We start from the raw sequence: 17,342 nt of genomic DNA on the forward strand, positions 1-17,342 counted from the left end.
AGAAGTTTTGCCATCCCCTGGTCTTACCTGAACATCCCCGGGTCTACTCTGCGATCTGCAAAATGGGGGTGGTAACTCTGGTTCTGAAGTGTTTCTAAAATGCAGTTAGCTGACGCCTGTAAAAGTACACAAGTATGACAGCAAAGTGTTATTATCCCCTAATAATGTATTATTGTTTAGCAAAATAAGTAACATATATAAATGACAACATCATCTGTGTTCTACAGTACACTCTTCCATACTTTTCCATTTATATATCTGGTTAGAAAGTGAAGTGTTTTGACTCTCTGATAGGATGAAATGCTGAAAGTCAACCTGCAGTCCACCTCTCTATAGAGGAAGAAGCAAGCAAGCATCTTTTCTAGACTTTAAAAATCATCACAGATTTTAAACCAAACTAAGCCTCATTGTAAAGTTTTCCTCTAAGTATTAGAAAACAGCTCTATCAATACAATTGCTATTTCACCTTATTATGGAGTGAACATATGGTGAAAAATAAAAAAAGAGTCTAGACAATTCTTCTTTACTTTCTGTTCTGCTACTCGGTATCCAGTTTTTCTATCCATAGATAGCATCACACTTTACAAAGGACAAAGCCATCGCCATCCTGATTTGTAAACATAGAAACAGAAAGAAAGAAGTGATCTGCCTGAGATCATGAAGCAAGTTAATGGTAAAACTGCATAACTAGTCAGTTTTTTTTCCTTATTCTATTGGAACAATTTTCTCTCTTTGCTTGAATCCTAAAAGGAAGCGCTAACCTTTCATTTGCTTGCTAAAGTATGAATGCAGAAGCAGAAAACATTTTCACCCATCCCTCTGAAAATATTTGAACTTAAACAGTGTTGTATTAGATACAGTATTGCATATCCCCAGGTCATACTCCCAGTAAGTTCATTCAGTGCATGGTGCACATTTTACTAGAAACTCACTCCAAGATCATTCTTCTTCGCCCCAACGCTGTTTGAGTGTAACCCACACATTACACCAAGAATCTGTCTCCCTTAGAAGAAGGTCTTGCTTAAGCTATAGCAGGACCTGATCAGTACAACTACCACAGCACCAGGACGCTAGTGGGCACCTAGCAAGGGATTTATCTGCATGCATGCTTCACTTCTACATCAGTTGTTATACCAGCATACCTTAACAGGCCAAAAAGCAAACTTACAGAAACGCAAGCCCACCCTTATAGAAGGGATTTTACAGCTTGTTTTGGTCTCTGAAGCTAAGAAAGTTATCACGGCATTCGGTACCTTCATTCCAAGTTTACTGTATCCATGCTCATACTTCTACCTGCAGCTGTGCTACAGTAAAATTCACACCAATAACTGGTATCCTTATACAGGTAAAGCACAGACGATCCCCAAATAATAAGTTCTTCAGTGAGATCCGTGAAGGCATTTGCTCCAAGTCCACATTTATGTCCACTGAAGTCAACAGCAGACTTCTCACTGAACTCGAAGCAAGTGATCAGACCTCCTGCAGCACGGCTCCTGTAAACAGCAAGCTTTGTCTGCAGTGATGGGACCAAAACCCTCTCCCCCTCCAAAACAGAACCGCAGAGGAGTGAGGGTGTCTCGTTCTCCCAATCAAGCGTTACCCAAGTAGTTAAGCAACATTTTAAGCACGCAGTGCTCCCAGCTGGTTTTGCCAGAATCTCTGTGACAAACACAGCCCAGCTCTGCTCCAACAGCCTCAGTGCAATCGCACGAACTCTCATCGAATCAGAAATCAGACCGAGGTGAATGTTATACCCAGGTTTTTTAGCCTGACCAGCAGCCCATTTCAGTGCATGCCACCAGGAAAACACCACTGGGCACATGTGAGGAACGGGCTTCCCTGAGACATCTCTGGCAGAACACCCTCAAAGATACCAGCTCTCCTGAGGAAATCTTGGCTCAATACTTCTTTTCTGAAAGGGAAGAAAGCCTCAGCATTTCACATGTTTAAGGGGGGAGGAAAAGTGCAAGTTAGAACAAGACTAGTTCAATCCTAAGGAAATGCAATAACTATAAAATCAGCCACATTACTAAAGCGTTCTGTCTAAAACACTTATGCTAAACAAGAGCTAATTGTTTCAAGGCAGTTTCATAAAACATGAATGCTTCAGCAATAAACAGCTTCCACAAGAAAAGTTGCCTAAAATGCGTGACTACTTATTTCCTTACTGATCTTGAACCAAACGCAGGTGAGAATGAAAACGGTGACCCTTTCAGGATGAGTGATTCATCTGACTCTGGCATGCTCTCTAATGAAAAAGTGTAGGTAACATTCAATAATATTCCCATTTCATTTTTTTTTTTGTTGGCTGTTTTAAACATTTGTGACCTACAATTGCATTTTGACCTCTGCTTCAATTTTCTTCTGATTGCTATTCAGGTTTCCAACCTTACACATTAGCATTTAGTTACGCAAGAACCCCAACACAACTGTTGATATTCGGAGTACCCCATGCCCTGATACAAAAGAATATGGAAAAACAGGACACAGAGACAAGATCACAAAACCTGTTTGCGCTGAGGAAGGACGGCCATAAAAAACATTTCTTGAAGTGTATAACTCCTCCTCCTGGTGGGGGGGAGCTAAATTACAATATACAAATAGCTTGTATAACTGTGCCACCAGGCCTCAGGTACACACCACATTTCTGAGCACAACCCTTCTACTACCTGAGGCCTAATTCTGCATTCCTTAATAGTCACAAATACTGCTACGCACTTCCCCTGCTGCAGAAAAAAACACCGTGGAGCTGCAGAGTCAATACATGTTATCAAGCTCTTTGACTCCGTCAAGATGCTATTAATATTTCGGTAGGGTGGCGGTTGGAATTCTTTACCCATGCTATCCCACAGAGTTTCTGTGACATTTACTTTTCTTTTTTTAAATCACTTTCTTCATCTAATACATTAGAGAAGCTGAGCAAAATGGATTCAGCAACCAACTTGGTTTCACTTTTTGATTTCTGGACAGCAGTGGTGCTAGAATCATTCCTGGAAGTTATAAACTCCTCCTTTGACCATTAAAATCACAGTCTCATGCCACACAGTCTAGAAGACTGCCACAGCAATTTTAAAATAATCATTTCAGTTGTGTTTTTTTTTTTTTAATTTAATCATGTATCTGTGTAAACAGATGAATATCTGTTGATCTGTACCTGCTAGAAGCTAGTGGTGTCCAGCTCCCACAAACAAACAAACAAAAAAAAACAGTTAATACAGCCACGGTGTCACCTAGTGAGTTACTCTACATTCCTTAATGGGGGAAGATACATCTGTTATTACAAGCAGAAACTTTGGCTATTGGATACTGAAGTTGTCTTAGAAAACATACTCAACAGAAATGGATAACTTAAAATAAAATCCTTTCTGAACACAGAAATCGGACTCAAATTTAAATCAGATGTTACTGATGCTGATTGTATACGAATAAGGCATGCTTAATTGCAATTTATAACAAAACAATATTAAATTCTACTGTAATGTTCTATAACTTGATTCATAGTAAACTAAAATTATAGATGTTTGACTTCAAAGTTGTAGATAAAGTTCAAATACTGAACAGGTAAGTAGTCTTCAAAGTACCAGGAACAAGAATTAGGTTTAGATCGAGGTTACCTGAAAGCAGCGACTACCCCTGCAGTTGCACAGAAAATGTCTTTGCTCCAGGTTAGTCATTTAAGGGAGTTTGGGGTAAAGTTGAAAAACTAACAGGGAACTGAAAAAAGCAAGAAAGCATGTTTTCCTTCTCATCTGAGAAAGCAAAACAGGCAGGGATTAGATTTCCTGGGTGTAAAAGCTTGGTTTGGTTACGTCAGAATCTGTTACCTTATCAGGGACAATACTTTGTTTAAAACATTACGTGCAAACACTATTTGCATTAACTTGTGCGTGTGTGCACGTGTGTGCTCGTGCATGTGTGTTACCTTAACAAACAGGACTCAAGGGCCACAATTTAAGAGAAGTATGATTTGTCACATCCTAAAGGAAAACTTTCTAACAGTTGCAAACTAAATAAATGCATGTAAGCCATGCAATCATTTAGAAAATGTGCGTGCATACGCTGCAGCCTCTGAACTAACAAAAAAGAAGTGCCAAATTTAGTGTAAAGGCTATATTTAGCAACGCATTTTAACGGTCGTCTACCAATAGAGATTGTCTCTGAGAAAACAAATACAAAAATACCAATGCAAAATGAGATTAAAAGCACCGATTTAAACCCAGCGCTTACTGACTACGGCCATGATTTAAATCAATTCAACAGAGAGAACTGGAATGCCAAGGCACCGCGTCGGCGAGGCTACGCGTGCACCCAGGGGCTCACAGAAGCCAGGAAGATTGGGTGCAAAAACTTCCCCGCTTTCACTCTGCCTGCCCTGAGCAGGGCTGAAGCAGAGCGTCAGTATCTGCAAAGTCTGACAGTGCTCCAAAAAACACCGTGATTTTCTGCAGGATCCTTGGCGGAGAGCAGGTACTGTCCTCGCTGGGAGACTGGATCTGCGCGGGGACGTCTGCGACAACCACCTCACCTCCCCTGTGCCTTTCCTCGCTGTCCATCTCCCTTAACAAAGAGCGACAATAAACTCCGCAGGCAGCCCCGTGGGACCAGCCAGGGCCGCACGCAGGAACCACATCGCCGTGGCACAGAGAGCAGCAGCACAGCCCTCGGACAAGACAAAGCCTGCCTGCTCTTCGCAGCAGCTCCAGCATCCTCGTGCCCCCGCGGGCTGGTGACACTGCCGGGAGTCCGCTGCCACGTGTGGATACATAACCAGTGTCCTCTGTACGTGTCTCTCCGAGGGGCAGGATCTGCCAATGCTGCTTACAAACCAGGAAGACCTGGCGGGTGTTTGGAGCTCCCACCTGAACGACTGGGCAGCCTGCAGGAGCGGCGATGCACGTGGAGATGGCAAAGTCCATGGCCGCATATCCAGGCTCCTCTGACAGCTTCCTCTGGATGAAACCAACCGTCCAAGCCCTGCGAGGGCTCTTGCAGCACCAGGTTTTGCCCAGAAAAGCTTTTAGCCGTCGAAATTATTCCATGCAAGCACCTGGTGCTCTGCAACAATGCAGAGGCGGGCACGTAGAGGTGCAAGGAAAATACTGAGTTAATGCCAAGGGGAACAGCCGAGGACAGTTTTCCTCTGACACACGTGCAGGCAGCTCTCTTTCGGGTTAACGGGAAAGGGACACATTCAACCAACAGTTCCACGTAGCCGTCCATGCTTTACTTCCCTTATTTAAGGTTTTCTATACCGATAAATAAAATTGAAAACTTCCTCCCCTTGCTCTGGTTCTGATGCTTGTGCTCTTTATTTAGTCCAACAGCCTTCAGCGAGGGGCACAGGAACTCCTGTTTACTCTGTAGGCACTGGAACACCTTTTCAATCAATGGAACGGAGGGTGCAAATCGTGAATAGTTACCTGCTTTAATGTATTTGCTACCAGCTTTGTCACTCTTCATTTTCCAGACACCAAATTTCCCCATATAAACACCTCTGTTTCTCCAAAAGCAGCTGGAAATTAATGATGCTATTTTTATTTTCTTATTAATTCCTATGCCATAGCTCTATAATCAGTGCCGGATCGTGCTGCAATTTTGCATACTTGTTTCAAAATGCATTACGAGCCCTTGATGACTGATGTTTAGCACAATGTATGGGAGAGTATCCCAAACAAATTAGAGGGAAGAAATACAAATAGAGACATTTTACTTAAAGTAAAAAAGACTTATCAGATGTCCAAACAAGAAGTAAGAGCTGCAACTCACAAGTTTGCGGCAGAGCGTTCACCGATTTCAAGAACTGAGCCCGGCGGGCAGTTGGTACTACAGAACGTGAAACCTGGGTACACAGAAACCTTTTGCAAAGAGAAAGAATAACACTACTTCTTTCCCAATCTATACTCCTCGGCCATTGATTTGCAATGCATCAAAACGCTTTCCTTGCTGAGCCACACAACAGAGTCTGGAAGCAAACACACTCGCACAGTAACTGCACACTTCCCAGAAGAGGTACATCTACCAAACGGTGCTCTCACACTCCAGGCTCTTCCACCCCTTTCTCACTTGCAGAACTCTGCTCATTTCAGCGCTGCCTCTCTTCCCAGCCCTTCCTCTGCTGCTCACCGGCAGGCAGGGACTGCCCGTAAGCTTGTGCACTGATTACCGAGTGCACCGGGTGCATGACCCTGGCAGGACAATCTGCACATCAATAATTAAGAATAATGCGAAATCTGCAGCTTTCCCGAGGAATTGCAGGCTACCAGCAACCTCGGGCAGATCTGTGAAGGGGTGCACGTTGCTGATACGGCTCTGCTTCTGGCTTTTTGTTCAGGAATCCAGTTGCACAGGTGTAGCTGCGGGACTAAGGACAAGACGCACAGACATCCCCATACTTTACCCCATGAGGAAAAAATAATGAAATAGCAGCATGATGCGGCTCACTATGGATCTGCTATAGCTCAAAGGAAACTTGTGGAAAACAAATCAAACATGACCAACTACAAAAGCGCCCTTTTCATCGGCCTGGCAAAGCAAACAACAAAACAACAAAAAAAAGCAACTTCCTCTTAACTTTCACGGGTGGGTTTTGATGCAGAATATCCCAATGTTTCAGCTCTGCTGACTTTTGTGGAGTTATTTCACACTGAAAAAAATGAAAAGAGATAAATCAAATTTTCCCTCACTCCCTCCTTTCTCTACCAAGGTTTTCTTTATCAAACTTCACTTCCAAATCTCTCACGATGTCGTACTCTTAAATATTGCTTTGACGACCACAAGAAAACACATTTTGTCACACACTGAAACAAAAACCTAGGATAATTTGTTTCATAAAAGTCAGAAGACTTACTATACTACTGTAAAAGCCAATCCCAACTATTACCATGTGATGTGCCATGCCTCACCTGCTCCCAAGAGCTCTCGCTAGCGCTGTCAGATAATTCCTGTCTGTGTAGGACGTGGGTACAAATGGGGAAAAAAAGAAAGAAGAGGAAAAAAGAAGAAAGATGACTTCTGACAACGCACATGCTTAAAAATCCTTACATAACTGGCAGAAAAAGACATACTGGGGAAATAACTGAAAGGTATGGGTTCGAAGCCATCAGCCAAGCAGCAGTGAAGTACACTGAGCAGTCCCCCTCCTGCTAACAGGGCTGCTCAGCCCCACAGCGCAGTCACCAAGACATGGCCCAGCCCAACAGCGGCCCTGCAGCAGGTTTAAGCTTTCCTCACTTGAATCCTGCCATGGGCCAACTCATCTGTCATCAGCACTGACAAGGAAACAGCCTTCAACGTGTGTGCCTGGTCCTGGAAAAGTCCCTCCTGAGAACGCGGATGGCAGAAACCTTCCTGGTGCTACCCCGACATGGGGAGAAAGAAGAACAACTCCACGGCAGGGCAGAGGGTCAGCATGGTTGCACAGTGTCTCAGAGCAGGCTCCCCAGCAGTTTGCTGTGTATGTATTGCCTTCAGAAAAAAAAAAGACAAAAAGCAGACATAGGGATGAAGCACCTTGCCACTTCCCCTCAACCAGCACGGGAAGGTGAAGACAGGATTTGTTACGCTTCTTGTCAAGAGAGCTTCCACGTGAATTAAGTCCTGTGGATCCCGTGTTGCAGAAGTCCGCTGAATCTCTTTCGGTTTTGCTGAAGAAGACCCTCAGTACCAAGAAGGGTCAGTAAAATGCCGTTTCTTACTTGCAGCGATTTCCGTGTTTTCTAAAATCTCTTACATTGAAACACCCGGGTGGAAGACTGACGATAAAAATTCCACGCTTCCTAAGCAAGTGATTTCCTTAGTGTAGTTTCATCAAATCCAGTTAGCTCTCTTTCCCCTCGCTAAAAATTAAAATTTTGTTGTACTAGCTTTCTTTGTACACAGAGATGCCTGAAGCTAGTTTATTTTCACATGCTGAATTGTCCATGCTTATAAGGACTTGCTATTACATTATGCATTTGTGTCCTACAAAGGAAAAGGCAGGAACACTGGAGAGTGTCAAAACCATGCTTTTCCTCTTTGTTGATCCATCTTTTATGCAATCACATCTATAAATACTAAAAATAATAAAATGCTGCTACCACTGTGAGAATACTACAATTAGGTCTATACTTGTGCACCAAGTGAAGTTTGCTTTCCTCCTCAAATAAGAGCTCTATTTTAAAATCAAAGCCAACTCACATTCACAGTAGTGAAACACTTGTTTTCAGCAAATCTTAAAATCTTACAGCACAAAATGTGTTTACTGGGTTTAGAAATAAGAGTTTAAATTGGTAGCTTACCCCATTTATCAAAATATGGCCAGAGTGCCAGAGCAGCCTCTTCTGTCAATTGCATGTTCCATAAAAAAGTTAATTGTGACTCAGCATTAGATTATGAATATTGATCTAATTATAAAGAACCATTCAGACCAACGCATATTTAAAGAAATTTACCCATGAAAAACAATACCTTATATTACAAAGTTAACACAGAGAAGTTAGCATTAAATAGTGTAATATACACAATGGCTTAAATACCACATTAAGTGGCAAAAACGCTAAGTAAGCTTTCTTCTTACTTTACTCTCTTTCTACTTTAGGCCTTCCTGTCAACAAATATAACTGAATTAAAAGTTAGCAACTTCATACTACTCTGATTTTTTCTTTTTTTAAAGTAGCATTATGAAGGAAGTTGAATTAATAAGAGATGCCCAACTGGCAGAGAATCCAGTGACACTACTCACTTGTCAAGACAAGCATTTACTAGGAAAGGTTCAGAGGTAGCATGCACCAAGGGAAAGGACACAACTAAGGAGTCAGATGTGGATATTACTGCATTCCCTGCTCACGCTAACCTGCTAAGTGACTGTAGGCAAGCCTCTGCTGCTTCACTGTTTGGTATCTCGGATGCCTAAAACAGGGATAAAAGTGATTGTTCCTTGTTTTGGGGTGTATGATTGCAGTATGGCTTATGTGCTTTGCCAGACAGGACACAAGCACATGAACAAGGCAATGCCTACGACTGCCAGTTATTAACAATATCGTTCAGAGATGAATGCCTGATTTATTTATTTATTTTAAAGCAGTGCAGTTAAACACCAGGCCATCAATCCATTCCTAAAACCCGAGTAACCTTTACGCTGGTTCAGGTCTTGCCCCTTCTGAAATCTGTCAAGAAGAGTGACAGCTGTGGGAGTCTTTTGTGAAATTCACATGCAGCCACTAGTACCAGGCTCAGCACACTGCTCTCAGATAGAAACAGGGCATTATCACCAATCTTAAAAAAAAAAAAAGTAAAAATTAGCAGTAGTAGTAAAAAAAACAGAAGTCAGTTCTAATGATCTTTTGAAGTAAATCAGAACAAAAAAACTTTTGACAATGACACCGCTAGAATGAAGGGGGAAAAGGAATGAAGATAATACTACAGAAGAAAGTTGACTTTTTAACTGTTTTTTCCTCAAGAAGCATTTTGAAATACATATGACTATTACGTCAAGCCAGCTTTACAGACTCCTAAGTAATAAAGAAAGCATAAATTGTTACAGCAAGGCAAAGCACTATCCATACTGCTTTAAAACAAACCTAATTCACTCAGGTAAACTGTTCCCATATATGGGCACCATATGATTTAATGATACAGGGAAGTATCATCAGTCTCCATTTGCAGGTGGAGAAGGGACATATGGCTGAGTTTCCAAGAGTAAACTCTGACCCTGGAAGCCTCCAGCTGCCCTCGGCAGTGCCGCTGGCTCCACCAGCAGCTGCAGCAGGCCACCCTCGTGCAAGGTACAGGAGCTGAGCTGGGTCCAAAATTTGGAAGGCAGCCTCTGGTTTTAACTAAATCACTTGCCAGAGGTGACAAGAGACAGTCTGTGGCAGTCCAAAATTAAGACTAGCGTTTCAGTTCGGTTCCAGCTTTTATCTGTAGCATCTTCCTCCATCTGGGAGCCACCAGACTCACATAAACTTGAAGTCCTGAACAGCATACGTGCACCGTACTGTCCAAAGAGAGGCAGCAAGTCACCCCACAGCTGCCTGAATGTCACCGCAGGTGTGTTTACAGCCTTCACACTACAGCAGAGCCTCCGTGCGAGCATGCAAACACCTCACCCACCTCACCTGCTTGCTCCCCACTGCCACCTGTGATGGAAGAGTACCTATCCCCAATCCACTTGCTCAAAGTTTCCTTCCTGCATAACACTCTGCTACAAGCCCCGTGCCAGGACGTCGCATATCCTCAGCCCACAGACCACGAGCAACAGCAGCCTGGAGTTAACTTTCAGTTCTGAATGGGAGCAATCGTATTAGTGAATTTAACAAGATGTGCCATGTGTTTCAATACGTTCACATGCTTATGGGATCTCAAGCCATGGACCCGCTAATTTATGAACAAAGTGCATTACAGTCGTTCTGGATGAAACAGAAATGTAAATGCATAGTTACGTCCGATATTTTATGTGGAGAATGTGACATTCAATATCTCTAATTATACACACAACAACTATGAAAGAGAAAGGTTTTTCTCCCTTGAATGGGAAAATAAACATGGACAAATTCCTCTCACCATCACTTCTACACTCCTTTCCTAAAGGAAACTCCTGCTGAAACCAAGAGAAGTCCTGCAGGTGCTGGATTTACAGCGAGCAGTCCCCAAAAACTCAAAAGCATCCAGGGCAAGTTTCTTAAGTGTTTGAAGCTACCCCAACACTAAAACCTACATAAGAGTTCCCTGAATTGTGTGTCTGCTTTGAAACAGTTATCAGCTTGCTATGCTGGGAGGAAGGGTACCGTACAACAAACTTTTGAGGCCGTGGCCAATTTTTGAACTGTTCACATGGCCCCTTCCTAAGGGAATCTCCCCCTTTCAGGCTGCAACACACCTGGTGCCTGTTACCCAAGACCAGAATCCAGCCGTCTCATGCACATCAAGGCTGACTTACTAAACTCCCTTCACGAATAGCTACTTTACTGCGAACTGTGTAATAAAACGAGTCTTCGCTTTTCCCAAAATAAGAGCTCCCTACAGTAAATGGAAGTTTCTAGTTGTGGACAAATCTAATGAAAACTCTGCTCGCCCCTTAAATAGCCACGTTATTTTTATTACGTTTAAGCTATGAGGAAATGTACTTCTCAGCTTCCTCTAAAGCTTCTGTTGTGACTTTTTCTTCAAAAAGATACTCTACCCTTCTCTTCTTTGCCATTTGTTCATGACGGCTCAATATTAGGCATGAGCTACATTTAGCACTGTGCACAAAACTGAGGTACGTTCCTCTTAGAAGCTGTAGGGAGATTATGACCACTGCTTCATTTCTAGGATTAAAGTCCCATGCATCCAAAAGGCTCCATCACACAAAGGCTGAAGCCACTACATGGCGGAATGACTGAAGAGACTACCTGAAGCAAGGTCCACAAGGTGTTCTTGCTCGGTACCTTTTGCTACTACTCCAAATAAAGACAGAAATCCTTGACACTTACAGCCCTCTAATCTAACTCTTACCGGAAAACACAGAAAATTACATCCAAAAATCAGCGCATTCGAATTCAGCTCTGAACAACAGTTTGAAGCCTATCAGCCAGTTTTTGAATTTCCCAATGTGTTCCTACTTTGTAAAAATTGTTGCATCAATTACTCTAGCCTGAACATGATCCTTGTCAGCAATGCTATAAACCAGAAAGCAATATTCTCCTATGCAACCAGTCTGTCATAAAGAATTTCAGTAATTTAATTTGCTGTTTATAGCCTCAGACCTACACATACCAACCTCGCTGCCCATAAAATCTGGAAAATTGAAATTTGGGTGCAATTCTCCAGGAGATGGAGAACAGGCAGAACCCTCCCTTTGAGCCACCTCTGCACAGCGGTTATCCCAGCCTTAGGAATAGGCTTGCGGCCACAATATTGCAGAAGAACAGCTGCTCCCAATGGGCCCCTTCGAGCCAGCGTGTTTGGGACCATCACTTATCCTATGTCTCCTACACACAGACTGGAAAAGGTCAGGAGAACGTTATTAATCATTCACATTTATGAGGGCTAAGCTTGCTCCAAATACACGTCTTGTCTTGTTTTCAACTACGTATACCAAACTACCAGGAAAAAAAATTTAGATATATTTATTGCCTCCCACTTCCCCATTTTGGGCCTAAAGCAGTTCAGTGCCACCACGGGTGCCTGTAGGAAAAGCGCTTCACGTGGCACTCACTTTATGCCATCAATAAATGCAACCCCCCAAAATTACAGTCTCCCGTTTAGATTACCAGGTCCACTTCGGTTTAGAAAGTGCCAAACTCTTCAGAAGGCATCAAAAGTTTTCCACAGCATACAGACAGAAGAAGCAGCTGTGCGCTGGAAAGCTTAGGAGAACTGGTAAGTCAGTCACTAGGATTTGTCTTTCAGACTGATAGGTACCTGCATTAATCAATGCCAAAAGAAAAAACGGTAATGCAGAAAGAGTACGGATGGAATTCTAATTAACTCTGTTTACGTGTGAAAACTGAACCAACTCCTGTTGTAGTCGTACTGCGTTGACGTTGAACTTCTCACTGATTCTCGACCTCTAGAGATTTCTCATGATCTGTTCTAATTGTTGACTTCTCCCGTGTTTTCTCCCCACCAGTGAATTTGAAGAGGACTTCACATTCTCAGCGAGTTTCTGACCTCCGCATCGCACTTTGCATATTTTAACGTTACTTTGGCTTGAAACTTTAGCCCCAAGTCAATTAACTGATCATCTTTACAAAGCGAGGTCTAAAGAAAGAGGAGGAGAGAAAGAAGAGAGAAGAAGCGAGGGGAGATCCGAGTAGGTACAGCCCGTTCATCCTGGGGTGACCCAGACCAACTTTGCAGCCTAGCAACTGCTCTGAGTGCCCTGAGCAGAGGTGCTTCTTGAGGTGGCCGGACCCAAAGGAGCATCCCGCAGGCGTAACGCGGCGGCGAGAGGAGCCCCGTCTTACCGAGCAGAGCCGGGTACTCACCCAAGAAGGCAAATGGAAATTACAGCCAGACGAAGATGAAGCTGTCTCAACGCCTTCGTCATGTGATAGTGACCTATAAAGTACCAAACAGAGGCACACCGTCAGCACGCCGCGGCTCCGCAGCATCGCAGCCCAGCGCGGGGCGAGACCCCGCCGCCCGGGGCCAGCCCTCGCCGAGCCCCCACGCCACCCGAGCCCCCCTGGAAGACCCCGGGGGAGGGCTGTGCGTGAGGGGAGGCGGACAAAAGGGGTGTGCGTGAGGGGGGACACACGGGGGGCGCGAACAAAAGAGGCGCCGCTGCCGCGGGTGGGCCCGGCGCCGCCGCGGCCGCGGGTTCGAGTCCCGGCGAGGGCCCCGCGGCCCGGCGGGGGGGCACCGGCAGGGCGCTGGGCCCCAGGCCGCCGCCGCCGCCGCCCGTGCGAAGTGCAGGGCCACCGGCATCCGGGCTGCGGGGTGGGGAGGGAAGGAAAGGTATTAAACATGGAGAGAGCCCGCCGCTCCCGGCAGGGTCTCTCTCTGTCTCTCTCTCTCTCACACACACACACACACACGCACACACACGCACGCCCCTCGGCGGCGGCGGCGCCCCCAGCCCGCTGCCGGTCAGCATCAAGTTTGCGCCTTAGTTGCAAAATGTCGATCCCGGCGGCTGACAAGACCCGGGGAGGAGAGGGGGAGAGCAAGAGAGTGCGGGAGGCAGAGGAGAGGCGAGAGAGAGTCCATCTTGCTTTCAGGGGGGAGGCGAGGAGCAGCGAGGCGCCGCACCAACCTCACCCTCCCGGGGGGGAAACTCTGCCGGGGGCGGCCGGGCGGGGACGGGCCGCGGGGGGCTCCCCCCGGACCCCCGCCGCCGCCCTCCCGGGGGGCTCCGGCCGGCGGCCGCCTCCCTCCCCGCTGCTCCCCTCCTCCTCCCCGCGGGCCCGGGCCATCATCCCGCTGCCACCGGCGAGGAGGAGGAGGAGGAGGAGGAGGAGGAGGCGGCGGTGCCGGGGGAGCCACACGGGTGCCGGGGGAGCCGCACGGGCGCCGGGCCCCCCCGCTCTCCCCTCCGCGGGACCGGGACGTGTCACCGGCAGGACGGGCAATGGTTTCGGCGCCCCAGGCCCGAGTGACCACCGCCGGCCTGGCGGCCTCCCCTCCCGCACGCACTCGCTCACCTCCGAAAAAAGAAAAACAACAAAAAAAAACACGCCAAAAACAACAACTTTTACAACGCCGGGGCCTCCCTCGGCGTAACAATAAATAATAAAAAAAAGTGGCGAATCCGCCCCCGGCGCGGTTAAACCCCCGCGGCCCTTCCCCTGGCAGCCCGCCGGTGCCCCTCGCATCGCTGCGTTTTTACCTCCCTGCCTGCCTGCCTGCCTCCCCCGGCGGCGGGCTGCTGCCGATATTTCCAACGCAAACCTGCTGCCGCACGGCGCCCGGGATTAACGCGGCTCCCTCCCTCCCTTCCTCCTCCTCCTCCTCCTCCTCCTCCTCCTCGCAAGCCTACCCCGGATCGGCTCTCCCCACGGCCATGCAAGTTTCATACATTGCAAATAAACCCGAGAGGAGGAAGAGCGAAGCGGCTGGCGGGGGTGGGGGGAGGAGGAGGAGGAGGAGAAGCAGCAGCAGGAGGAGGAGGAGGAGGGCTGCTGCTTTCTGTAATTTACCAGCGACCCGATCTCGCAGCAGCGAATAACAGCCGCGCACCCATCCGGCTCCCGGCGGCGCCCGGAGCCCCCCCCCGAGGCGGCGGCCCCCTCCCCGGGGGGGCCCCCGCCAAGTTTTCTGTCATCGCGACCACCCAATGTCACAACTTACCTCCGCTGCGACGACTTGACGCGGCCGAGGCCTGCCTCCCACCCTCCTCCTCCTCCTCCTCCCTCCCGGAGGCAGGCAGGCAGCCGGGCGGCTCTCCGCCCCGAACTTACCGACACCCCCCGGCCCCCCGGGGCCGCCCCCCGGGGCCGCCCCCCCGGGGGCTCCGCCGCTGCCTACCGGAAAACGCGGAGCCCAACTCCCGGCCGAGCCCGGCCGCTCTCCTTGTCCGGGTGGGCGCCGGGATCGCCCCCCCGACCGCGTCCCCCTCCCGGCGGCCGGATCGCGCCCCCCCCCCGTCTCCCCCCGGCTCCGTTTCGGGGGTCTCCGCCCCCGTTGCCCCCCGCCCCGGCAGCCCGTACCGCTGGGCGCAGCCGCTCGCCCCTCGGGATGAAGTTTCGGTTCTGCCCGCCCGCCGCGATGTCCCCGGCAGGTCCCCCCGCGGCCGGGCACCGAGCGGCCGCCGACGGCTGGCCTTCCTCCTCCTCCTCCTCCTCCTCCTTCCCCTTCCTCCCCGCCGCTCTTGCCTCTCGGCGGCGGCGAGAGGTGCCTGCTTCCCAGCGCAGCCTGGCACTGGCTGGCCTACCCCTGCCTCCTCGCTGCGCTTCCCCCCTCGCTCTATTATGACTATTATTATTACTATTACTGCTGTTTTTTAACGCGATGCACCGCGCTGCGACTCGCCCCCCCCCTCCCTCCGCGGCGCCCCTGCCCTCCCTGCCGGGCAGCCGCGCACCCACCCGTCCTCCCCTGCCCAAACTTTCCAACGCGGGCAGGGCTGAGGAGGGACGGGGGCAGGCAGCAGGACCGACCGCCGCCCGCCGCCGCCGAGCCCCCCCCGGCGCCCCCCGGCCCGGGGCTCACCTGGTCGGGGCTCGGGGCGCCCCCCGGCCCGGCGCACGGCGCGGCCCCCCCGGCTCGCAGCGCGGCTCCGCGCGGAGCCATGCAAGCCGGGCAGCGCCACAACACCCCCCCGCCATGTAAGGCGGCCCGCCATTGGCCGCCGCGCTGACGGACGGGCCCGGCAGCCATACAGCGGCGCCGTTACACCCGCGGCGCCCCGCCGGGGAGCCGCTGGCGCACACACACACACACACACACTCACACTCACACACACTCGCGGTGCACACGCCGTGCACACACTGCTCGCCTCGCACGCCCGCTCACGGTCCCTCGCACAAAGCTCGGCTCGGGTCTCTGTCCGTCCGGCTGTCCGTCCGTCCCGCAGCCGGAGCGTGAGGGCAGCCCGGGCGGGGAGAGCTCCCCTCGGGCTGCAGGAGCCGGGCACGACGCGAGCACGCCCCGCACCGCCACCGGCGTGCCCGTGAAGTTCACCGGGCTCCGGGCACAGGCATCACGAAACCGCCACTTCGCGAGGCAGAAAACACGCCGCGTCCCCTCTCGCGGCGTGTGTGGAAGCGCCGCCGTCTGCGCCGCTGCCTCCGGGTGGGACTCGGACCTGAGGCTGCAGTTGGCATGACAGCAAGGGGCAGAAATACCGCTGAAACACAACTCGGTTCCTTCCACAATAAAGAGAAATCTCTCTCCCCCTTCGCATATCCAACACTCCGAGGGTATTGCGGAGCTTATTCCACATATTCCCCGTCCTGAGCACTCTCCATTGGGCACGGCTGACTTCAGCATCCTCCCATTGTTTACCTCTACTTCTTTTTCTCTTTACAGCAGAGCTATTTTAAATAACGTGGAATAATATTTCTAATGTCTGAATAAAGTGGTGGAGTAATGGTTTTACAGCACAAAATTGTATCCGCGTTTCTAACTTGGCCCGTGCGGTTTTTGTGAAGATGTGAGAAATTATCCTGAACTCCCTACCACCTTGCTTGTAGTAAGGAGGGGTGGAATGACCAGTGCCCAAATAACATAAAAATATCACGATAAACACAGTCTGTAATTAATACTTTCTACCTTATGTTTTTAATTTCCAGCGTTAGCTGAGCATCCATCCTCTGGAAGTCAGGTGCATGTCAGGTGTCAGGCTGGGACACCGGCAAGCCAAGGCCCACAAAATTCATCGGTCACATTTGAAAAGGTGGCCTCATTTGTAGGCAGATTTTCCTCATCATTCACAGATTGTGAAGTGCTTTGCAACTGTAGGTAAGCAGCATCTTGTCAGTATGCATAAGCACTTGCCAGTCAGAGGCCTAAGCCAGACAGATAAAACATACATAGTATATATAGTTTCTTCTTCCTTCTCGGTATTACTGCCTCATTTCTTGAATTCTTTTACTCATTTTAATGAAAGTACACCACGGAGCCTCTCGCACCTCTTCACTGCTACAGTCCTGCCAGTGTAGGTAACTACTGGGCAATATACGTGATTTAGATGCTTGTTAGCGTACGAGAAGTTCATTTTAAAGGATGCTTCCATTTTTGCTTTATCAGGACTCTCTGTTACATTTGATGCCCTTACAGCCCATGTCAGAGGAGAGGTCAAGCTAGGGACACCTTGCAGGCAATGTAGTTGTTTACAGCTACACGAAATGGATATACAGTGCTACTAATTAGAAGAATCTTGTTCCGTGTCCACTTTGCGCAGTTACAAATGGGTTCATGAGTCGCAAGGCAGCCAGCCA

The 17,342-nt window shown here is 48.6% G+C and overlaps 1 protein-coding gene across 42 annotated transcripts in view; it reads right to left on the minus strand.

The window, feature by feature from the left end:
* BBX (BBX high mobility group box domain containing) overlaps positions 1–16,199 on the minus strand; it is a 138,438-nt gene extending 122,239 nt beyond the window's left edge. For 11 of the 42 annotated variants that reach the window (XM_080576500.1, XM_080576478.1, XM_080576481.1 and 8 more), the window contains exon 1: positions 12,948–13,020. Coding sequence is in view for 1 of the 42 variants with exons in the window: in XM_080576480.1 (XP_080432606.1) it covers positions 12,948–13,020; positions 15,613–15,728 (189 nt within the window). In the remaining 41 variants the exon portion in view is untranslated. Of the gene's footprint in view, positions 1–27; positions 117–12,947; positions 13,021–14,290; positions 14,547–14,751; positions 14,817–15,110; positions 15,281–15,612; positions 15,839–15,898 lie in introns of those variants that run through there. The other 31 variants (XM_080576515.1, XM_080576506.1, XM_080576501.1 and 28 more) reach the window with 18 other exon arrangements.
* Between the last annotated feature and the right edge of the window lie 1,143 nt (positions 16,200–17,342).

Source organism: Anser brachyrhynchus (genome assembly GCF_964034855.1).
Source record: "Anser brachyrhynchus genome assembly, chromosome: 1".
Classification (NCBI taxonomy): Eukaryota; Metazoa; Chordata; class Aves; order Anseriformes; family Anatidae; genus Anser; species Anser brachyrhynchus.